Here is a 19,971-nt window from a genome sequence, read left to right as displayed (position 1 = left end):
AACTCAGCATCCCTCTTCAAAGACAGACAAGAAAGTGCGATGACACATTTTATTTAAAAAAGAAGGTAAGCAAAGGACGTCGCTTACAGTGAAGGGCGTTTGAGAAAGAAGCCAGGCTCCTCTCCCAGGCTAAATAAAGACTGCTGATCACCCTCTGTATTATTGGCAGGCAGGGCTTCTTTCCTTGCAAACAAGGCCAGCTGCTGAACCTTCAGAAAAATAACTTCCTCCCTGCACCAGGGGCTTCCTGGATTTGATTTCACTGCATCTTTCCTACCTCTTGTCTTGAGCAAATTTTGGGTAGGAGGAGCCCAAGACATTTTTGTCCTGGAATAGGAAGTCCAAATGGCACTAACTTACATAGGGCACAATCCCCTGATTGTGATTTATTTCTGTGGAAACCCCATTATTTATTTTATATATTTAATTTTACATTTAAATCCCGCCTTTCCACCAGAGAGCTCAAGGTTGCATGCATGCTTCTCCTTCTTTCCACTTTTATCCTCACAACAACCTTGCAAGGTAGGTTAGGCCCAAAGTCACGCACTGAGCTTCATGGCTGAGTAGGGATTCGAACCCTGGCCTCCCAGGCCCGAGTTCGACACTCTAGCTAGTGCACCACACTGGCCCTCAGTAATAAATGGGAGCCCCACAAGTGAATGTTTTGCTCTTGAGGAGCTCCCATTTATTTCACAGGAGAAATTCCCTGGGTGTTGTGCCCTACGGGACCGCCTCTCCTGGTATGCACCACAGAGAAACTTATGGTCTTCAAATAAAAACATCTTGAAGGTCCCAGGCCACAGAGAAGTTAGGCTGGCCTCAACTAGAGCCAGGGCTTTTTCGGCTGTGGCTCTGATCTGGTGGAACGCTCTGTCACAAGAGACCAGGGCCCTGCGGGACTTGACATCTTTCCGCAGGGCCTGCAAGACAGAGCTGTTCCACCAGGCCTTTGGCCAGGGCACAGCCTGACTCCCTCCCTCGGCAATCTTCGTGGAGCTCTGGCCCAATGGTTGCCAGTGGCTTGAATTAATTAATTTTATAATGACTGATTTTAGAGTGTTGTTTGTGCTGTACCTTTGTACTGTTTTATTGTTGTTAGCCGCCCTGAGCCCGGCTTCGGCTGGGGAGGGCGAGATATAAATAATTTTTATTATTATTTATTATTATCAGATCATTCTGTCTCCTATTCGTAGCTCTTCATAAGACCCTAGATTTAATCCACAATGGAGTCTGCCTCTAAGAGCTTCATGGGCTCAGCCTGTCCTCTCCCTTCCTTCAGGAGCTGTCAATACACCATTCAGTCCCCCCCCCCCCCATGGTCCGTTTTAAAGCAAGCAGAAAAACTGCAGGCATAGCATTCTCTGCTATGGGGTCAGGAATGAGACCAATTTTCCCTGTTTTTCTCTGTAGGCTAATGACCCTTCTCTCTCCCTATGGTCCTCTAGGCTTAGCGGGGCTTCGCCATTCCTCGGAGATACCAAACAGGAGACGCTGGCTAACATCACAGCTGTGAACTATGAATTTGACGAAGAGTTCTTCAGCCACACCAGTGACCTCGCCAAAGATTTCATTCGGAAGCTTCTGGTAAAAGATACCCGGTGAGCCCCAAATGACCCACCAGGAGGAAGATGAGAGGAAGGCCAATCTCAGAGCTGACCCATACCTTGGCTTAGCGTGGATGGTGACCCCCTCGTGCCACCTTCAGTTCATTCCTCCTCTTCCACAGTGAATTCTCCTCCAACTACTGCTGTCTCACACTCTCTGCTCCCTTAGCCCACAGATTCCCTATGTAATCAATGTGTTGTTGTTGTTGTTGTTTAGTCGTTTAGTCGTGTCCGACTCTTTGTGACCCCATGGACCAGAGCACGCCAAGCACTCCTGTCTTCCACTGCCTCACGCAGTTTGGTCAAACTCATGCTGGTAGCTTCAAGAACACTGTCCAACCATCTCGTCCTCTGTCGTCCCCTTCTCCTTGTGCCCTCCATCTTTCCCAACATCAGGGTCTTTTCCAGGGAGTCTTCTCTTCTCATGAGGTGGCCCAAAAGTATTGAAGCCTCAGCTTCACAATCTGTCCTTCCAGTGAGCACTCAGGGCTGATTTCCTTCAGAATGGATAGGTTTGATCTTCCTGCTGTCCATGGGACTCTCAAGAGTCTCCTCCAGCACCATAATTCAAAAGCATCAATTCTTCGGTGATCAGCCTTCTTTATGGTCCAGCTCTCACTTCCATATATCACTACTGGGAAAACCATAGCTTTAACTATATGGACCTTTGTTGGCAAGGTGATGTCTCTACTTTTTAAGATGCTGCCTAGCATCTTACATTGCAATCAATGTACCTCTCCTATTTGCATCTTCTTTTTCTTCTCTTTTAATATATGTTTATTAATTTTTGAGAATACAACTGCAAAAAAACCCCCAAAAGCATAACTCCAACCCTCAAAGCAAAGGGTATCTGTGGGTTTAGGGAGGAGAAAGTGTGGGGCAGCCGTAGTTGGAGGGGAGTGCTGCGAAAGCTGTAAGCTGCATGGAAGAGGGGAAATTAAGGGAGGCGGGAGGGGTTAAGCCGAGGTACAGGCAGGCCCTCCAGCTTCCTGGTCCTGCCCACCATGGTTGGGTTGATTGGTTTATGCCTCACAGCACAAACCTATCCAGGCAGCTTACAGTAAATAGCAGGAGAAAATGTAAATATGAAGTTAGCCATGAAACCACAAATGTCCTAAGTACAAAAAATGCGAACCAAAGCGGACTGAACCCAAAAATTAAAAACCACAACTACTACATAGTTGTTTAGAAGGGCTGGGCGAGCAGAAAGCTCTTTTGGAGCCAAGATGACCACAAGGATGGCACCAGGCAACAATCTGGGAAGATTGTTCCATAAGCTGAGAGGAATGGTCACTACCAAAAAGGCTGACTCCCTGCTGGTTGCATGGGCCACAGGGACACTCAGGGCACGGCCTGCAGAAGAGAGATAAGCTTTGGCAGCATGCATATTGGAGAAGACAGTCTTTCAGGTAACCTAGTCCTAAGATGTTTTTAAATGTAATTTGAAGGTAAATTGTGTCTGGAAATGAACCTGGGAGCCAAGGAAATATTGTCCCAGTTCATAATCTTGTGCCTATGTTCCAGGCCAACTGTGGTTTCTGGACAGGGGCAGGGGATGGGGATGGGGACCTCTTTTGGCCCAGCAGGCTAAATCCTTAGCACCTCTGTGGGCCAAATTGTGGCAGGTGGGTGGGGCAACCCACCTGTCCATCACCTGGCGTCATTATGGCATCAGATGATTGACAAGAGGGTTGTCAAGCCCAATTGTCAAAGTTTCAAGTGCCCCAGCAAACAGCTCGTTGTTGGGTGCCTGAGAACCACAGCACAAGGGCACTTCCTCCAGAGAGTGCCCTCCATCTTCTTCTCAGGTGGCCTCCCATCCTGGCAGTTCACGGGCACAGATCTGCTCTCTTTCCATGTGTCCTTCATCTTCAGCTCATCCTCTGACCTCTCTTGTGGTAGCGTTAGACTAAGGATGCTTTTAAAGAGGGAGACGGACAGGGCTGTCTCTGCAGCCAGTATGCGACACGCTTCAAGAACAGTTGTGACCAGCAGCTTTTCCCTGCAAGGAGGGCTCGCTTACTTAACAATTTTTCTCCCTTTGTAGGAAACGCCTCACCATCCAAGAAGCTCTCACTCACCCCTGGATCACGGTAAGCCTGGAATTGGAGCATGTGGTGTCACAGGGGAAGGGGGTGTTTTTTAATTCGGACAGAGCTTTGTATGGAGTTCTTCATTTTGGCATTGAAATGTCACCTGTCATAATTCTCATTTGCTTTTGCATATCTGACTTTAAACATTATGGCAGCATGACAATGACCTCCTAGTTTGGTTTCTCACAGTTTTAACCTCACTGGGGGAGGGAGATTAATTTTTGCCAAACTTTGTCAGAATCTTTGCAAAATAAAAATACATGTTGCCTTTTTTAATGCTTTCTTGTCTTAAGCAAGAGATAAAAAATATGCAATGCTGAGATGTGTGTTGACAAGCATACAATTTTCCGTCATGGAATGTGTTGTGTGACGGTGATACATCTGCCTGCTGTTTGCATGGACAGACATAAACCACATTCCAACTGTGTTTGGCTGGGCTCTATCTGGTATGAATTTGCTCCCTCCAGTCCACCTTGAAATCTATAGGAGGTTGTAAAAGACACTCCATTGGATTTGTACAGCTTTTCAAGAGTGGCTATAGCCTAGAAGTACCCAGTGGACCACACGCCTCTCTGTGTCTTTCTTTGTTTTTGTGTTATTCTGCTATGTAGAAGATACAGTGGATGTCCTACATTTGCCCAGTGTCAATACTCACATCTGAATGTTGAAGACCCCAGACAAATTTTGTGAATAATTGAGAACACAGTGATATGCGATATTAATATGGGGCATCCATTAAGTTCATCTGGAATAGCCAATTATTTACAGGTGAAACTCAAAACATTCATTCAGTCCTGGACATCCATTGTAACATGGAAGATATGCAGCTGGTCTTTGCATGCTGGAATCTGGAGTGCTGGACTCTTAAGATTTTTTTCACATCACAATGAATCAGGCGCTACCAACCTTTTTGGATCAGTGGGCACATTTTGAGAGAGTGCTGGGGCGCCAGTCGCAAATAGCTGCTGTGGGGGGCATAGCACAAAATTAGAGAGGTGGCCAGCCCCATCAACCTTACGCTTACTGTGGGAGGTCAGCCATGTACTTCTGGCTCTGATTGTTGAGATCATACAATATTGATTATATATATATAAATACACACAAACACACTAACACTCTTGCTTTCGAATGGCAACAGGGAGCATTCCTCAGTAACAGGAAAAATAGCCACACAACACTCACACTCATTTCACAGAAATGACTTAGAAAGGACCTGTTTGTTTTGTCCCATAACTTGCTTTCCAGGATTGCTACAGACTTTGGTGACCCCAGTACACACAGACACACACAGACACACACACACACACACACACACACAATGCTCAATAGTGTATTTTCTGAAATATTTTCTATTTTTTACAAAAATTGACCACTTTTTAAACTGTAAATGTACAGATGCCAGCATGCAGTCAGTCATAGTGCTCACAGGGATGTTTTCGTTCCACCAACCTTTTTTTGTGAAAATAAAATAATGTCTGTGACATGCATGAAGGAATCCTGTTTTCACCCAGCACCATGGATATGTGTTGTGTGTTTGCCTTCCTTTTGCCTGCTGTGTTGTGGTTGATGCTGTGGTGTCTATAGAAGCAGTTTGCATGATTCTGCGGATCAGTAATAACCATGCCCTACTACTTCTGTCTGAAGACTCACCAGCCCAAGGAAGAAACGAAGGTCCCAGAAAGCAAAAGGGCTGAGAACCAGCAACTGAAGACCAAGCGCCTGAAGGAGTACACCATCAAGTGCCATTCCAGCATGCCACCCAACAACACCTACATCAACTTTGAGCGCTTTGCCTATGTGGTGGAAGACATCTCCAGGATGGAGCAGAACTTCAGTGCTCTGGCTGTGTCCCATGATGCTTTGCAGGAGGACATTGACGCCCTCGTTTCCATCTACAACGAGAAAGAAGCTTGGTACAAAGAAGAACATGAGAACGTGAGACATGAACTTTCCCAGCTGAAGTATGAGTATCGCAAGATTGAATCTCTGAAGAAGCACCTGCAGGAGGACATCAGACTTGTGGGCAGCAGCCTCACTGGGGTTGCCAGCAAGTACATGGACCGGCAGTCACATTACGAGTCCTTGAGCAAGGAATTGTCCGAAGAACTCAAGTGGATTCAGGAATTTACAGGCAGCTCTCAGCTGGAAGATGGAAGTGACGCCTACATCACTGGAAATTTTGGCTCCGTCTTTAACAAAGATATAAATGACTCTCTTAGGGAGCTGCTAAATAGATCCTGCTGTGAAGAATTCCTAGCTGCCTTGAACCCAGGTGTTGCAAAGTCAAGTCAGTAACTCTGTCTAAAATGGAGTTTCAGATTTATCTATTCATGCCACCTCAAAATTCCTGCATACTAATGGTGACGCCCCACTTGTTCACTTTATTTCTGAGAAACATAATTGACAGTCACTGTCGCAGTTGGCTTTTGGAACTCTGAAAATATATGTGCCACGACACAGGGCATATGAACTCTTGCCATTGTTTTACCTTTTTAACAGAGAAGCTGTGAATTTTGCCAGTTAGAAATGAATTGAAATTCCTTTGAATAACACCCTGTTCTCTTTTTGGAGCATACTTTGCATTTAGAAGTGAAAGCCTTTGCTGTCATTGTACTTTGGAAGATGGAAGCAGCTTACTGTTACCATGAGATACCTCCTAAATACCTGATTGTAGATAGTTAAGCATCCTTAACAGCCTCTATTGCTGTCCTGTGAAAGAGTCAGTAAGAATGCATTGATTTGAAACTCAGTATGACTGGTGCTTTTAATAGCGATGGATTCAGATGGAGAAGCTCTTTCTTGCCCACAGCACCCTCTGCAATCCTGACCGCAGTCCACTTCAAACATTTCAGTTGAAAAGCAGAATTGTGAACGTGTTACGGAGTGAATGGAGAGCTCTAAAATCAACTCTACTCTCAGCGTATTGACTGGGGTGATACGTAAGGCATTGTCAAGAGACTTGACATTCTACCCCACCCCAAGCAAAGAACATGGTCCAGTGAAGGAACCAGATGACTGAAGACTCCTATTGTGGAACCTGAGACTTTGTTTTTGTTGCTGTTTTGACTCAGATTATTAGAAGGGGGAAAGTGTGGGAGGGGGGAGTGAGTTATAATTGAATTATGCACAGTTTTGTTCCTGCCTTTGAAAGAGAAGAGCATTGCCTGGGCAGCAATGATCTTATCAAATGTGTAACTGATTTCACACTTATAGAGAAAATAAATATTTATTTAATATTTATTTATTTAATACAGTGTGGTTACTTGCAGCACCATCTGTATGTATGCTACACAAAAGAACATAATAAGAGCTTGCTGGATGGGGCCAGTGGCCCGTCTGGTCCTTCTCAGAGCAGCTACCCAGATGCCCACAAGCAGGATTTTTTGAGCACAAGAGTCGTTCTCTCCTCCTGCGTTTTCCAGCAACTGGTATTCAGAAGCATGACTGCCTCTGATTGTGGAGGCAGATCATAGCCTTTGTGGCTAGTTTTATCCTCCATTAATTGGCCTAATCTTCTTTAAAGCCATCCAAATTCGGGGCCACCACTGCCTCAGCCCACGAATTCTAGTATTACTGGTGGGGCGGGAGGCACGGAATTCTCTAACTACTTTCGCCATCCCATGCATAATGTTCTTCCCTTCTGTCATGTTGGCCCTTACTCACCTTTTCTTGATGGTCCCAGACCCTGCAACCTAGGATTGGTTGAGTGAATAATGTTTGCCCATTGCCTATTAATTTGTTTCTGGTGATGGTCTCAGCAAGATGAGGCTGTCACTTGATGGAGGGGGTGTGCTAAGTACTGGTTTGGGTTCAAGCCAGGGAAGTCCAGCTTTTTCCAAGGTTTGAAGAAAGTAGCTTCCAAACTGACATGTGGCTTGGCTTTGAATATGCTTGGAAGCTCTCACTTGTGTGAGATAAGGTAGGTACCCTGAGGCCTGCCTGAATTCTGCATAACTGGATGTCCCATTGGAGCCAGCTAAGTCCTAAGATGTAAATTACTTGCTACCATTTTATTGCTGTTACACTTGGTTGTGCCAGTCTCATCCCTGTCAAACTTCAGACAGAGAGGATGATAATGTCAAAGACTTGAGGTCCGGCTTGCCTGATGCTGTTGAGTTACAGCTCCCTGATACATGGCTGTGCTGCCTGGGACGGACGGGAATTGAAGTCCAGCAACATCTGGATGGCACCACAATTGCCTCCCCCCCCCCCGCCCTGTACTTAAAGCACACAACCCACATAATGTATATTTAATGGCCCAGGCTTTCTGAAGCACTGACCTTGTTCTCTCTTGTCTTTCCCAGCCAAAGGACAAATGCCAGGCCTTGGTGAGGAGGGAGTCGGTCATTAACTTGGAAAACTTCAAAAAGCAATATGCCCGGAGGCGGTGGAAGGTATTGTACTTGGAGTGTGGTTGCTGATGCATGTGTGGTGCTCTCTACAAAGAAGCAAGACTTCTGTTTTGTTTTGTTTTGTTTTGTTTTGTTTTGAAGCAGGGATGGGCAGCCTTTGGTCTTCCAAATGATATTAGAGCTGGTGGTTGTTTACTCCAGCAACTTCTGGAGAGCCACAGGTTCCCCTTTTTAAAGAAACAACATTATTTTTTTTAAGTGACATAAATTGTACCTTTCAGAGCTATCTGCAGAACTGGCTTCTCTCTCTCTAGAAGTTAGCTAGTAAGTGCAGGCCAGTCTTGTTAACATCAACACTATTGATTATTATTATTTTAAATTTATATGACTACCCATCGATAAAGTTATCCAAGCAGCTTGCAGTAAAACAATTTGCAGCTCAACATAAAACCACACTATAGAGTAATGCGTCATTTGGATGGGTGCCTAGGCCACCCTTCCTAAACATGGTGCCCTCCAGATCTTGGTGGACTACAGCTCTCACCAGGCCTGTTCTTCACAAGCTGAAGTTTTCAAACCGTCTCCAAGGGTAGTCCCTAAGTAATCAAGATGGGAGGCTACATCAAACCAGGAATGGCCATAGCTGGCAAATCAGCCAGAGCAGGAAATAAGCACTCCTTGATATCAAAGCTGAGCCTATAATGACCAAAATGGATCCAGGAGCACCTCAACCCTGTGTACCTTCTCCTTTGGGGAAGTATGACTCAGCCCAGAACAGGATACATAGCGTGTGCGCATGCTTTGATCCTGCCCACTACTGGCCTCTGATCACCTTCCCCACAGAGGTAAGCCGCTCTCAGGAGCAGGGGATGGATGGCTTCCAACCCTTCTCTTATTGCTGAGGAACACAGCTGCATGTCCCAGTTCAGACTGTCTTCAAGGGTTGGCCCCATGTAGTCCCCGATAATCATTTCAGCTATACTGAGCACTTTGTCTGAGCACTGAGATCTGCCTCCTTCTGACCCAGGTGAGCTCACAGTGAACTGGGTCAACCAGAGGCAATAGGGTCCAGCTGAATCTTTTCTGTATTGCTGCATTTTAACGTATAACATTTTCCTGGTTTTGTTAGCTCACTAAATCCCCCATGCAGCTTTTTAAGGTCTCCCTGGTGCTGCTTCCAAACCTCACCTGTGTATTGGAGGCTGATGACAGGGCAGTTCTTGAAGATGCCCCTTGGTTGTGCCCATAAAATGCACTGGGGGTTGTGGGGACATCCCATAAGTGGCTCTGCAGGGTCATCTTCTGCCTTTCAAGAGTATAACCACAATATCCTTGTTGTTCCCCCAGCTTACTTACAGTATTGTTGCACTGTGCAACCATTTATCTCGCACCTTGGTGAGAAAGGTTCGCCTAATGCAAGATGAAAGCTTGGTAAGTACATGGAGGCAAAGGAAGTGGAAAGTCGACGTGCCCAGTTGCTTGCGGCAGAGGAGGGGCAGCCAATTTGATGCCTTCCAAATGTTGCTGGAGAGCCCTGTTCAATCAGGCAAAGGATCACCTAGCTCAGCATTTTGCTTCCTTCAGCAGCTGGCTGGCCAACCAGCCCCTGAGACGCCTATGCAATGCAATAGCCCTTCTCCCATTGCTGCTTCTTAGCATTTGTTATTCAGGGGCCTAATGCCCCTGTGCCTGGAGGCTGCAAGCCAGAAGTCTGCCCACCCGGCAGCGGAGCGTGTCTCCATGTTGCCCAGGGTGGGTGGACCCAGGCACATGCCCCCATGCCAGGGGCGGCGTGAGAGGCCGAGGACAAACGGACCCTGCTGTGCCTGTCCAGCCCCTGTGGGAGCTGGAGCAACACCAGCCCTGGCAGCCACGGCTGTTGCACCCTCCTCATGCCACTCTCCCCAGATCCTAGCCTTGCAAGGCTGCAGGGGGGAATGTGGCGGCCATGCACCCCTCGATCCTAGCCTTGCACAAGGCTAGGATCAAAGGGCACAAGGTTGCTGCGTCCCCATGTCCATCCCCCCTGTAGCCTTGCAAGGCTGGGATCCAGGGATGGTGGCACACAAAAAAGTGTGCTGCGCCACCTGCCCTGGGGGGATAGCATGCCCCCCCATGCCAGCACCCCCAGAGGGGCCTGGTGCTCCTCTCCATGAATGTTGGTTCCTCCTTTGGCAGGCAGGGTTATTATTACTGTTTATTACTATGTTAGGTCTTTTTATATTTTAAACTGCCCTGTGTTCCTCAGAAGGTTGTATATAATAATAATAATAATAATAATAATAATAATAATAATAATAATAATACTACTACAGTGGTGCCCTGCAAGACGAATACCTCGCAAGACGGAAAACCCGCTAGACGAAAGGGTTTTCCGTTTTGGAGGTGCTTCGCAGGACGAATTTGCTATGGGCTTGCTTCGCAGGACGAAAATGTCTTGGGATTCCTGGGGGTTTTTTTCCGCTCCCCACCCCCTTTTTCTAAGGCACTAAGCTGCTAATAGCCTTTCAGCAGCTAATCCGCTAATCCCTTAAGCCTTTAATAGCCGCTAAACCGCTAATAGCGCTAATCCGCTAATCCACTAATGGGCTTGCTTCGCAAGACGAAAAAACCGCTAGACGAAGAGACTCGCGGAACGAATTCTTTTCGTCTTGCGAGGCACCACTGTAATAATAATAATAATAATAATAATAATAATAATAATAACAATAATGTGTGTATAAAAAAGAGGGGCAAGGAAAAGTCTGCAGATGCTGAGCCCTGCCTGAAACGTCACCTATTTTCTCCTTTGTTCCAGCGCAATTGCGAAAGTGACCACGAGGAAGATCTTCCCAGCCGGCCGGCGCCTCACCATCTCTTGAGGAGGACAAGCAGTATATCTTAACTCCACCAAACAGAAACGGGTGTCGGACTGAGATTTTCACGTGCCTAACAGCACAGCTCTTGCACAACTGAACACTTTGTCTCGGGGGCTCTTTCTACCCCCAACGTATACGCAAGCACAGACCAGAAAGGCTCGTGTAGCTGCTTGGGGACTCTGGATGCTCCAAAGGCAGGAAGAAGCCACAATGAAGTCCCAGACACGTTCGGTGCACTATAAATTGTCATATACAAGCCAAGATAGGAGTGGACTGTGGGATACGAGGTGTCATTTCTTGTTGGGGGGGGGGGTTGACTCCATTATTTTAACTGCAAATAAGAAGTAAGACCAGTGTGTGCAGAGCTGGTGATCCAGGGGAAAGAGCTGGGCAGAAAACTGAGGTGTTGGAGCAGGAGTAGGATGATAAGGTAGGAATGGTGTCCATTCCAGGTGCCCCCCAGGCAGCCAGCTGATCTTGGGTGCTGTGTAGGTGAGAGCGATCTCCCCCTTCTTCTTTGAAGCCCTTGAGGGCAACCCCCCCCCCCCAGCTCCTTCTTGCAAAGAGGCAGGAGATTGTTTCTATCAAGGGCAGCGGACAGGAAGAGCAAAAGCAGGCTGCAGGGTGTTTCTTTTTGACGAGCTACGTTTCCCACCAGTCTCTGTTCTCCTGCAGAGTTGGGTGCATTTGGCAAACATTTGATCCTAATCAGTTTAATGTAGTGATTGGGCACCAGCCCTCATCTCCTGGCAAAGGCCAGAGGAAGAAGCCTCCTTTCCTTGGCACCTGCTGCATCGTCCTTCTGCAAACACACTCTGCCTCCCCTGCCTTGCCCCTCTCAAGGATCAAAGCGACTTAGTCAATGGCACCCCTGCGCTCTTCTGCCCCCCCCCCCCCGATAGCAGGACACCTTAGCCCAGAGGGGAGCAGTCACCAATTTATTTATTTATTTCACAAAATGTATAAACTGCTTGATTGTTAAAAGAAAACCCTCAAAGCGGTTTGAGCAACCAGCAAAATCTAGAAAAATGAATAGCCCTACTTTAAAAACATACAAAAAGTTAAAAAATACTGAAACAGATTAAAATGACCTCAACTTTCTAAGCATCTAGGTAAAGGTAAAGGGAACCCTGACCGTTAGGTCCAGTTGTGGCCGACTCCGGGGTTGCGGCGCTCATCTCGCTTTATTGGCCAAGGGAGCCGGCGTACAGCTTCCGGGTCATGTGGCCAGCATGACTAAGCCACTTATGGCGAACCAGAGCAGCGCACGGAAACGCCACTTACCTTCCCGCCAGAGCGGTACCTATTTATCTACTTGCACTTTGACGTGCTTTTGAACTGCTAGGTTGGCAGGAGCAGGGACTGAGCAATGGGAGCTCACCCCGTCACGGGGATTCGAACTGCCAATCTTCTGATTGGCAAGCCCTAGGCTCTGTGGCAAGTGCCACCCGCGTCCCTTGTAAAGCATCTAGGTAGGTTTGTCTAAAAGGAATGTTTTCAGCAGGGGGCACATTTCAGATTTAGAGAGAGACACAAAATGGCTGCCCTGCGGCAGATGGAGATGGCAGGCCAAACATGGTTGCCGTGGGCAGCAGGCATAACTCAAAAGTTTGAGAGTGCAGTCAGTACTGCTGCTCCCCCTCCCCTGCTCTAGCCAACCTCATGCTTACTATGGGAAATAAGATTTGTTCTGCTGGCAGAGATACAGCTGTTAAAGGCACAATAACCCTGTTTCCCCCTGTGACGGCCCTAAACCAAAGCCTAGGTTGTCATCCTGGACCAGTGGCGTAGCGTGGGGGGTGCAGGGTGGGCTGGCCGCACCGGGCGCAACATCTGTGGGGGGCGCTCGCACTCGCAGTGCTAAAATCCACGGGTTGGGGGGCGCAAATTACTTGCCTTGCCCCGGGTGCTGACAACCCACGCTACGCCACTGTCCTGGACACAGTTACTGGGGGCTAAGCCCCATTTAAACACAAAGAGATTTGCTTCTGAAGTAGACATATATACCATTGTTTGGTCAAGTGAATTCCTAACACGCCTAAACATCAGCTCCTGCACAACCAGAGACATGCCTAAGTCTCTTTGCAAAGTTTTCATATTTTGCATTTGCCAGTTGGATAGCGGATTCTTTAACATTGTCATGCACTTAATATGCCTGGATTACCTGATCTGAGAGGATCCCACCTCAGGAAAAATGCATCCCGGTTTCTAGGGGAAAAGGAAGGACAAACTATGGAGATTTCAAGACTTCTAGAAAATGAGTCATCTGTTGTCCTTTGAGTCAAGATGGTCAAACTTGTGCTGAAGTTCCTGATGTTCTTCCCCCTCCCCTGTGAGATTTATTCCATTCCAATATATTTCATCCCATCCACCACATGTTTCTGCTTCCTTAGTCCTGTTGGGATAGGCCTATGGAGGCTCTGTTCTCAAAATTTATGTTCCTAATTCTTGGTTTCTCCTCCTCCTCCTCCTTCCCTGCCTTCATCACCTGCCTGGAACGAAGACAAGCCTGCTGGGACAGCTTTACATGTCTTTTCATATATTATTAAAGGGAAAAGGGGGGACAGTGCTTTGCTCCTAGTGAGTTATAAGCCATACTGCTGTTTCCACCAACATATTCAACATTATTTTGGAAATGTACTCTTCAGTTAAGTTAGTTGTATCATGTTGAAAAATCACTCTGCTGTGCTTTGATACTACCTTGTGGTCCTTTGGCCCTGTATCTCCATGTTTGGCCCAGATCTCCATGTTTTTTACTTAAGGGTTGTGTGCGGGTATATATTTTCAAACCTCATTATGGTCAGCATTTTGCTTATGCACTTGTATTTTGGGTTTTGATATTCACTATGATGTATGCTGTGTTTTTGTTTTTCATTTTTTTTGTGTGTTGCAAAAATTTCCAATGTACGTTTGTTGGAATTGCCCTCTCCAAAGACAAAACACCAGCGAGTTAAATGTTTGAGGGCAACTTCTTACATTCATTTTGATGTAGCAAATTATCCAAGAGGCAAGACCTGTGATCTGTCACATCCTGGGGGGGAAAATAAAGTACTCCAGGACATGTTAAATCTCAGCTTTCACCAGAAGAAACACTAATGCAATCTGATTCAGACAAGGACGCTCTTTTCCTTGCCTGCTCTTCCGTTTTGAAGCTGCCATTCCTTTTGTCCTCGAGGCACAGTTCCCCCCCCCCATCCGATATCATCACATTGCAACATTTGTACCTATTGAGCAGCCCCTCAATATCTGCTTTTCTCATGTTGTGTTCTATTATCAGCTGTACACCAAATGCACCACCCCTCTTATCCTGAGGAACATTTTCCAGAATAAAACAGTTACATATTTGCTTTGTTAGGAGATAATGAGTTTAAAATTCTAAACTTGATACAGTAGAACCTCTACTTACGACCGCCTCTACTTGGGCCCGATCCAAGTTGCGACCGCAGCAAACCTGGAAATAAATACTGGATTTGCTGTGATTCGTGCATGCGCAGAAGCGGCTTCTGCCGTTTGCACACAAGCAGAAGCGCGCTGCCGCCAAATGCACCTGCGCACAACGGCGCTTCTACCAGTGACCCAAATCGACTTACGGACGGACCTCTGGAACGGATTATGTCCGTAAGTAGAGGTTCCACTGTACTGTATTTGGGCATTAGATCTGTAGTACATATTGAAGAATATACAGAAGGTTAAAAAAAACACTGATTTGCAGAAATCAGGAATTCTGGGGCTCATCCACTCCATGGAAGCAAGTTGCAGTTGTTCACTCCTACTAACATAGAACAACTGCACCTACTTCCATCTGCAAAGGACACTTAAAGGATACATAATGCAGGAAATAAAGCTCAGGTTTGCTATGTTCAGCTGGTCATAATGCAGAAAGGGGGAATTGTGTGCACGGTATTACATTAAGCTTGGCACCGTAATCTTGATCCCCTGCATCAGTGATTTTAACATGCGTAGCATCACTTGAGATTAATTGTACGGGAGATCATTCAGCATTCAGCAGCTACATAAACCAAATCAATGCAATCTGCATTGCAAAGGAGTTTAGCTCATTGCAGTAATGGGAAATGTTTGAACCGTTTCCAATGTAAAGTTCACAAACTGCCTTCGATCTCTGGGTTTGAGGCTGTGGAAAGCTTTGACTTATTACAAAATGTGCATTTTGCAGTTTAAAATTGCAACCTTTGTTTAAAAGCTGCTCAATGGTGCCTTATTAAAGGTCAGATTATTCATCCATCTAGCCCAGCATTGTCTCTTCTGATTGGTGGCAACTCTCCACAGGGATCATGGGAGAGAGAAGGGCCTTTTCCATCACCTTGCCCCTGGATCTTTTTTTAAACCAGAGATGCTTAATTTGAGTTGGATTCAGAAGCATATGCTGGTGCTCTACCACTGAGCTATGGTCCTGAATTGGCTAGGGACTAACATAGCATGTTCAGCGTAACCACCTTCTCATTCCATGGATAGAAAAAGCAAGTTACCTGCAGATTCCCTGTCCCGGGTAGCTGCTTTGCACAATCTGAGAGGCACATCCCACAATTCTTTGCAATGCCAACATGTGAACCAAGCCGACTGGCTCTTGCGTATCTGACACTGCAACACTCAGCAGCAGCTTTGCTAGATGTACAGTTGCAATGCCCCCGCCTTAAAAAACAGTAATTCAAAACAGTCTCTTAATGTGATTGTGCACTCAGGCTGGCCCTACATGCATGTTCCACCAGGCAAAAGAAACTTCTTCCCTTTGTTTAAGAATCTATCTCCTGTGCCAAGTCACAGTTGTTGCTTTTTGAGGGTACAGCAAAGATCTGGGGTCTGCATGCTTCCAATAGCAGCTACCTCTGCTAACTATCTGATACCTCCTTTGCATGGATGGAGTGAGCACAGGATGTGTTGGTGATGAAATGGGCCTCTGCAGCCAAAAGCTCCTGTCTCAGTCTAGCGTTGGTGCAGTGGAAAAGCCACCTATTGGTTTTAATGCTTGCTTTGAAGGTAGGACTTGAAGTGCAAGGAGCTAAAGTCCAGGCAAGGTTCAGGTTGCACTGGATAGACGGGGTGGTGATTTGGAAAGGAACTGGAGGCTACCCATCCCAAGCGACTCAGCCGCCTGCAAAAGGGTAGTGGAGATTCACAATCAATGCAAGTGAGGGTTCAGGGCATAGCTGTCAACTTTTCCCTTTTCTTGTGAGGAATCCTATTCGGAATAAGGGAATTTCCCTTTTGACATCTATGGTTCTGGGGAAGGGATGATGGAGCTGGGTCAGGGAAAGTGTGTCTTGATGCACTTGTTCCCAGGGCTGGCCCTACCAACAGTGAAGCAGTAGATGGTGAGGGGTGACAGCAGCTGTAGCAGCCCCCACTGACCTTTCATCCTCTGCTCCCCCAGTATGGGTGAAACTAGGGTCTCAACTAGGGCCAGGGCCTTTTCAGTACTGGCCCCGACTTGGTGGAACGCTCTGTCACAAGAGACTAGGGCCCTGCGGGACTTGACATCTTTCCGCAGGGCCTGCAAGACAGAGCTGTTCCGCCTGGCCTTTGGTTTGGACTCAGTCCGACCCTTATGTTTCCCTCCCCTTATGGTTTTGATTTATGGGCTACTATTAAAATGAGGCTGCATTTTAAATTGTATTTTAATAAACTGGCTTTTTGTTTTTTTTGTTTGTCCCCCCCCCCCCATTATGTTTTATTATAATTGTATTGGTGTTAGCCGCCTTGAGCCTGGCTCTGGCTGGGGAGGGCGGGGTATAAATAAAAAATTATTACTATTATTATTATTATTATTATTATCAGGCTGTGGATATAAATTCAGCAAAGCCATCAAAAGATAAAAGTAGGATGGACAAAGCTGGCATCAATCCATGAGGATGCCACACCACACCTTTGTGGCCAATATTCATCTCTGGCCCTGCTTCAGTTATCTGGGAAGAGGATTCAGGTGGCAGGGGGGTGGATGGCCTCTGCTCTGCCCACTGAGCTGTCACCAGATGGTTCTTTAAACCCATCTCGGTGCATGACCAGGACTGCAGCTGGGCTTGCAGGTGTGGCCAGGCAGCTTCGTATGGTGCTCTGCCTCAGTTGGGCGGCACAGCATCCAGCCCCAGCTGGTGTAGTGGTTAAGAGTGGTAGTCTCGTAATCTGGGGAACCAGGTTCGCTTCCCCGCTCCTCCACATGCAGCTGCTGGGTGACCTTGGGCCAGTCACACTTCTCTGAAGTCTCTCAGCCCCACTCACCTCACAGAGTGTTTGTTGTGGGGGAGGAAGGGAAAGGAGAATGTTAGCTGCTTTGAGACTCCTTAAAGGGAGTGAAAGGCAGGATATCAAATCCAAACTCTTCTTCTTCTTCTTCTCTGCTGCTTCATTCAAACCTGTAGAAACCTTGATCTTCCAAAGGATTCTGCATGTAAAACCACTTAGCATAATTGTGGGGTAGTGGTGGCCGCTGACCAAGATGACTTTGAAAGGGGAGAAGAGGAGAGTCCTGTCAGTGACTACTAATCTTCATGGCTAATATGCTAGTTTATTGTTCAGAGGCAGTGACTATCTGTTGGGGTGTGTGGTGGTGGTGGGAAATAAGAGGGAAGGCAATTATCTTCACGTCCTGCTTATGGGAAGCTTTGACAGGCGGGTGTTAAAAAGAGGGTCTTAAACCAGCTGGGTCTTTGGGGATCTGATCCAGATGGTCCCTCCGTGTGTCCTTACATTCTCAAGGAGGAAGTATATTTCGTGCCAAACATCGGAACTGGGCGTTTGCTTTCACGGAAGAGTGAAAATTCGCGACACTGAAAGATGGCACGAATTCTTGGCCACACCCTTTCCCTGACACTGACAACCTCGGCGAGAACCTTCGGCAGGGCGTGTCTGAGGCCTGGCTGCCCGCCAGTGTCCTGGCATCCTTGGATTCGGGGGTTTCTCCTTTCTCTTTCCTCCTCCTCCTCCTCCTCCTGGACAGCTCCCCTCTGGCTGCCACGCGCGTCTTGGTACCAAGGCAAAGCTGCCCTTGCTCAGGCTGATGGCGCCTTTGTCAGCGAGGGAGCAGCAGCTCTTCATCAGCGCTCAGCAACTGGACAGCAACTCTGGCGCTGGCGCCTCCCCAGCTGCTCGTGTCAGCGCTTTGGAAGCGCTTCTTCCTGTCTCCGGGCGCCTGGCAAGGATGGCAGGGGGAGGGAGAGCCAGGAGCGCAGACGCAAACTGGATGCAAACCAGCAGCTTCATAATACTGTGCTAGCGAGTGGGACCGGGAATGGGCGCGGCGAGGGCGCAGAGGGGATTGCCTGCCAGGCGACCACCAGCTCAAATTGGAATTGGCAGTTCTTAGCTTACGTCTCCCAACCCTTGAAGACTCTCCCCCTCCCCTTTCTGCTTGTGTTTCCCCCCTTCTCCCTGTTGAACCTCTCATTGCCGCCCCCCCCCCCGCGCGCCGCCGCCACCTTTCCTTCCCAAGGATACATTCATAAATAATCCTCCCCTGGAATATCTCTTCTGCCTGGTCTAAGCAAGCTGATCCCGAGTCAGGCTGATGGTCCGTCGAGTCCAGGAACCGGCACTGGGTCTCCAGGGATTCGCCCAGGAGTCTCTCCCAGCCCTGGGATGATGGGCATCAAACGTGGGAACTCTTTCTTGCATAATTACATAGGACCATGGCAGCAGGCATGGGGATTTCTTTTAGGCGGGGGCAGCCAAAGTTGGGGGGGGGGCAGAACCTCAGATAATTGAGTACTTTCAATGCTTTGTGAATCTAGGGGGGGGGGAGCAGCTGGCCATGGGGGGGGGGTTTCATGCCAACCTCCCATCCTCCAACCATGGGCTTAGCCCAAGGAGGCAGCTGTCCCCCCTAAATCAGTACAAATCTGAGGTTCTGCCCCCTCAACAAAAACCCTGCAGGTACCTTTTCTCCAGCAGGTACCTTTTAAGTGCAACAGGGTTGGATGAAAATTTGTGGTAACTACATTAAGGGCTTAGAGTCCCAGTCTAACAGGGGAGACCGTGATGGTGAGATTTTTATGGGAGATTCCACTGACGGGGGTGCACACATGCCCACCCCCTTTACACCTGGTTGCAATTCTTTGTAGCTCAGAACATCTTGGCCACACTGTCAGGACAAATATTTTTGTAACCTGCTTAGATACTATATTTGCAATCAAGCAGTATCTGCATTTTTAAAATAATTAGCAGGCATAATTCTGAACATGGCTGCTGCCAGCTGCTTCTTAAGGTATGTTTCAAAACACGGGACTTGGGGTAATAGATCTCCTGGTTGTACCTCTTAGGACTCTAATCTGGGGATCTTGAAGCGCTGTACTCTTTTTCTCTTGCTGCTGATGCAAGCTCTCTTATTCTCAGCTGCGTTGGGACATAATTTTGCAGGAAGTTCATGAATAAGCATTTCTGAAGCAACCCCACACGCCAGGCTGAGGCTGGAGAGAGCCAAAGGCTAAGTTTAAATCATGACTGCTGGGAGAGAGGGGGAGAGGAAGCGGAGTCAAGGGTGGATCCCTGCCCTAACCCTAGCAAAACCTTTCACAGTCTGTTGCTTTTGACTGCCCAAGCATATGGGAGCATCTTTTTACTAACCCAGGCCTCTTGGGACTGACCTGTCACATCACCTGTGTGTGTGCCTCTTTGATCACAAATGCAGTCTAGGAGACTTTCATTTTTTTAAAATGCATTCCTAGTGCGATTACTGTATTAGTCTGTTGCAGTGGAAACAAGGTCCTGTGGCACCTTGAAGACAATTAAGCTGATTAGGCCAACAAGGCTTTTGTGAACTAGAGTGCAAGACTGCGCTATGTTGTTAGACCTCATGGTTACAAGAGGCCAGGGATGGCTAAACCTTTTTGCTTGAGGAACATATTCATTATGGCAAACCGATGGGTGGGTAGCTGTGTCCCAAGGCGAGTGTGGTCATCTCACACTCTCACAGGCACAGATACCTGGGAGACACACAGCCCACCCCCAAGCGGATGGGTTCAGATCAGCTGAGGAGTTAATTGCCCAGCACTACCTCCCTCCTAGGGACCCGGGTGGCGCTGTGGGTTAAACCACAGAGCCTAGGACTTGCCAA

At 47.5% G+C, this 19,971-nt stretch overlaps 1 protein-coding gene and 1 long non-coding RNA gene across 4 annotated transcripts in view; one reads left to right on the top strand and one right to left on the bottom strand.

The window, feature by feature from the left end:
• The window catches only part of DAPK2 (death associated protein kinase 2), a 63,143-nt gene extending 47,990 nt beyond the window's left edge, over nt 1–15,153 (top strand). For 2 of the 3 annotated variants that reach the window (XM_083413120.1, XM_083413119.1), the window contains 3 exons: nt 1,446–1,598; nt 3,652–3,697; nt 5,342–6,933. In XM_083413120.1, coding sequence (XP_083269246.1) covers nt 1,446–1,598; nt 3,652–3,697; nt 5,342–5,992 — 850 coding nt within the window. In that variant the 3' untranslated portion in view covers nt 5,993–6,933. Of the gene's footprint in view, nt 1–1,445; nt 1,599–3,651; nt 3,698–5,341; nt 6,934–8,001; nt 8,092–9,396; nt 9,481–10,846; nt 12,690–12,852 lie in introns of those variants that run through there. The other variant, XR_014504826.1, reaches the window with a different exon arrangement.
• The window catches only part of LOC310664289, a 258,524-nt gene that overhangs the window by 52,694 nt on the left and 185,859 nt on the right, over nt 1–19,971 (bottom strand). The window lies entirely within an intron of this gene.

The sequence above is a fragment of the Podarcis tiliguerta genome, assembly GCF_965153285.1.
Source record: "Podarcis tiliguerta genome assembly, chromosome: 14".
NCBI classification, from domain to species: domain Eukaryota; kingdom Metazoa; phylum Chordata; class Lepidosauria; order Squamata; family Lacertidae; genus Podarcis; species Podarcis tiliguerta.
This window is presented reverse-complemented; position numbering and strand designations above follow the sequence as displayed.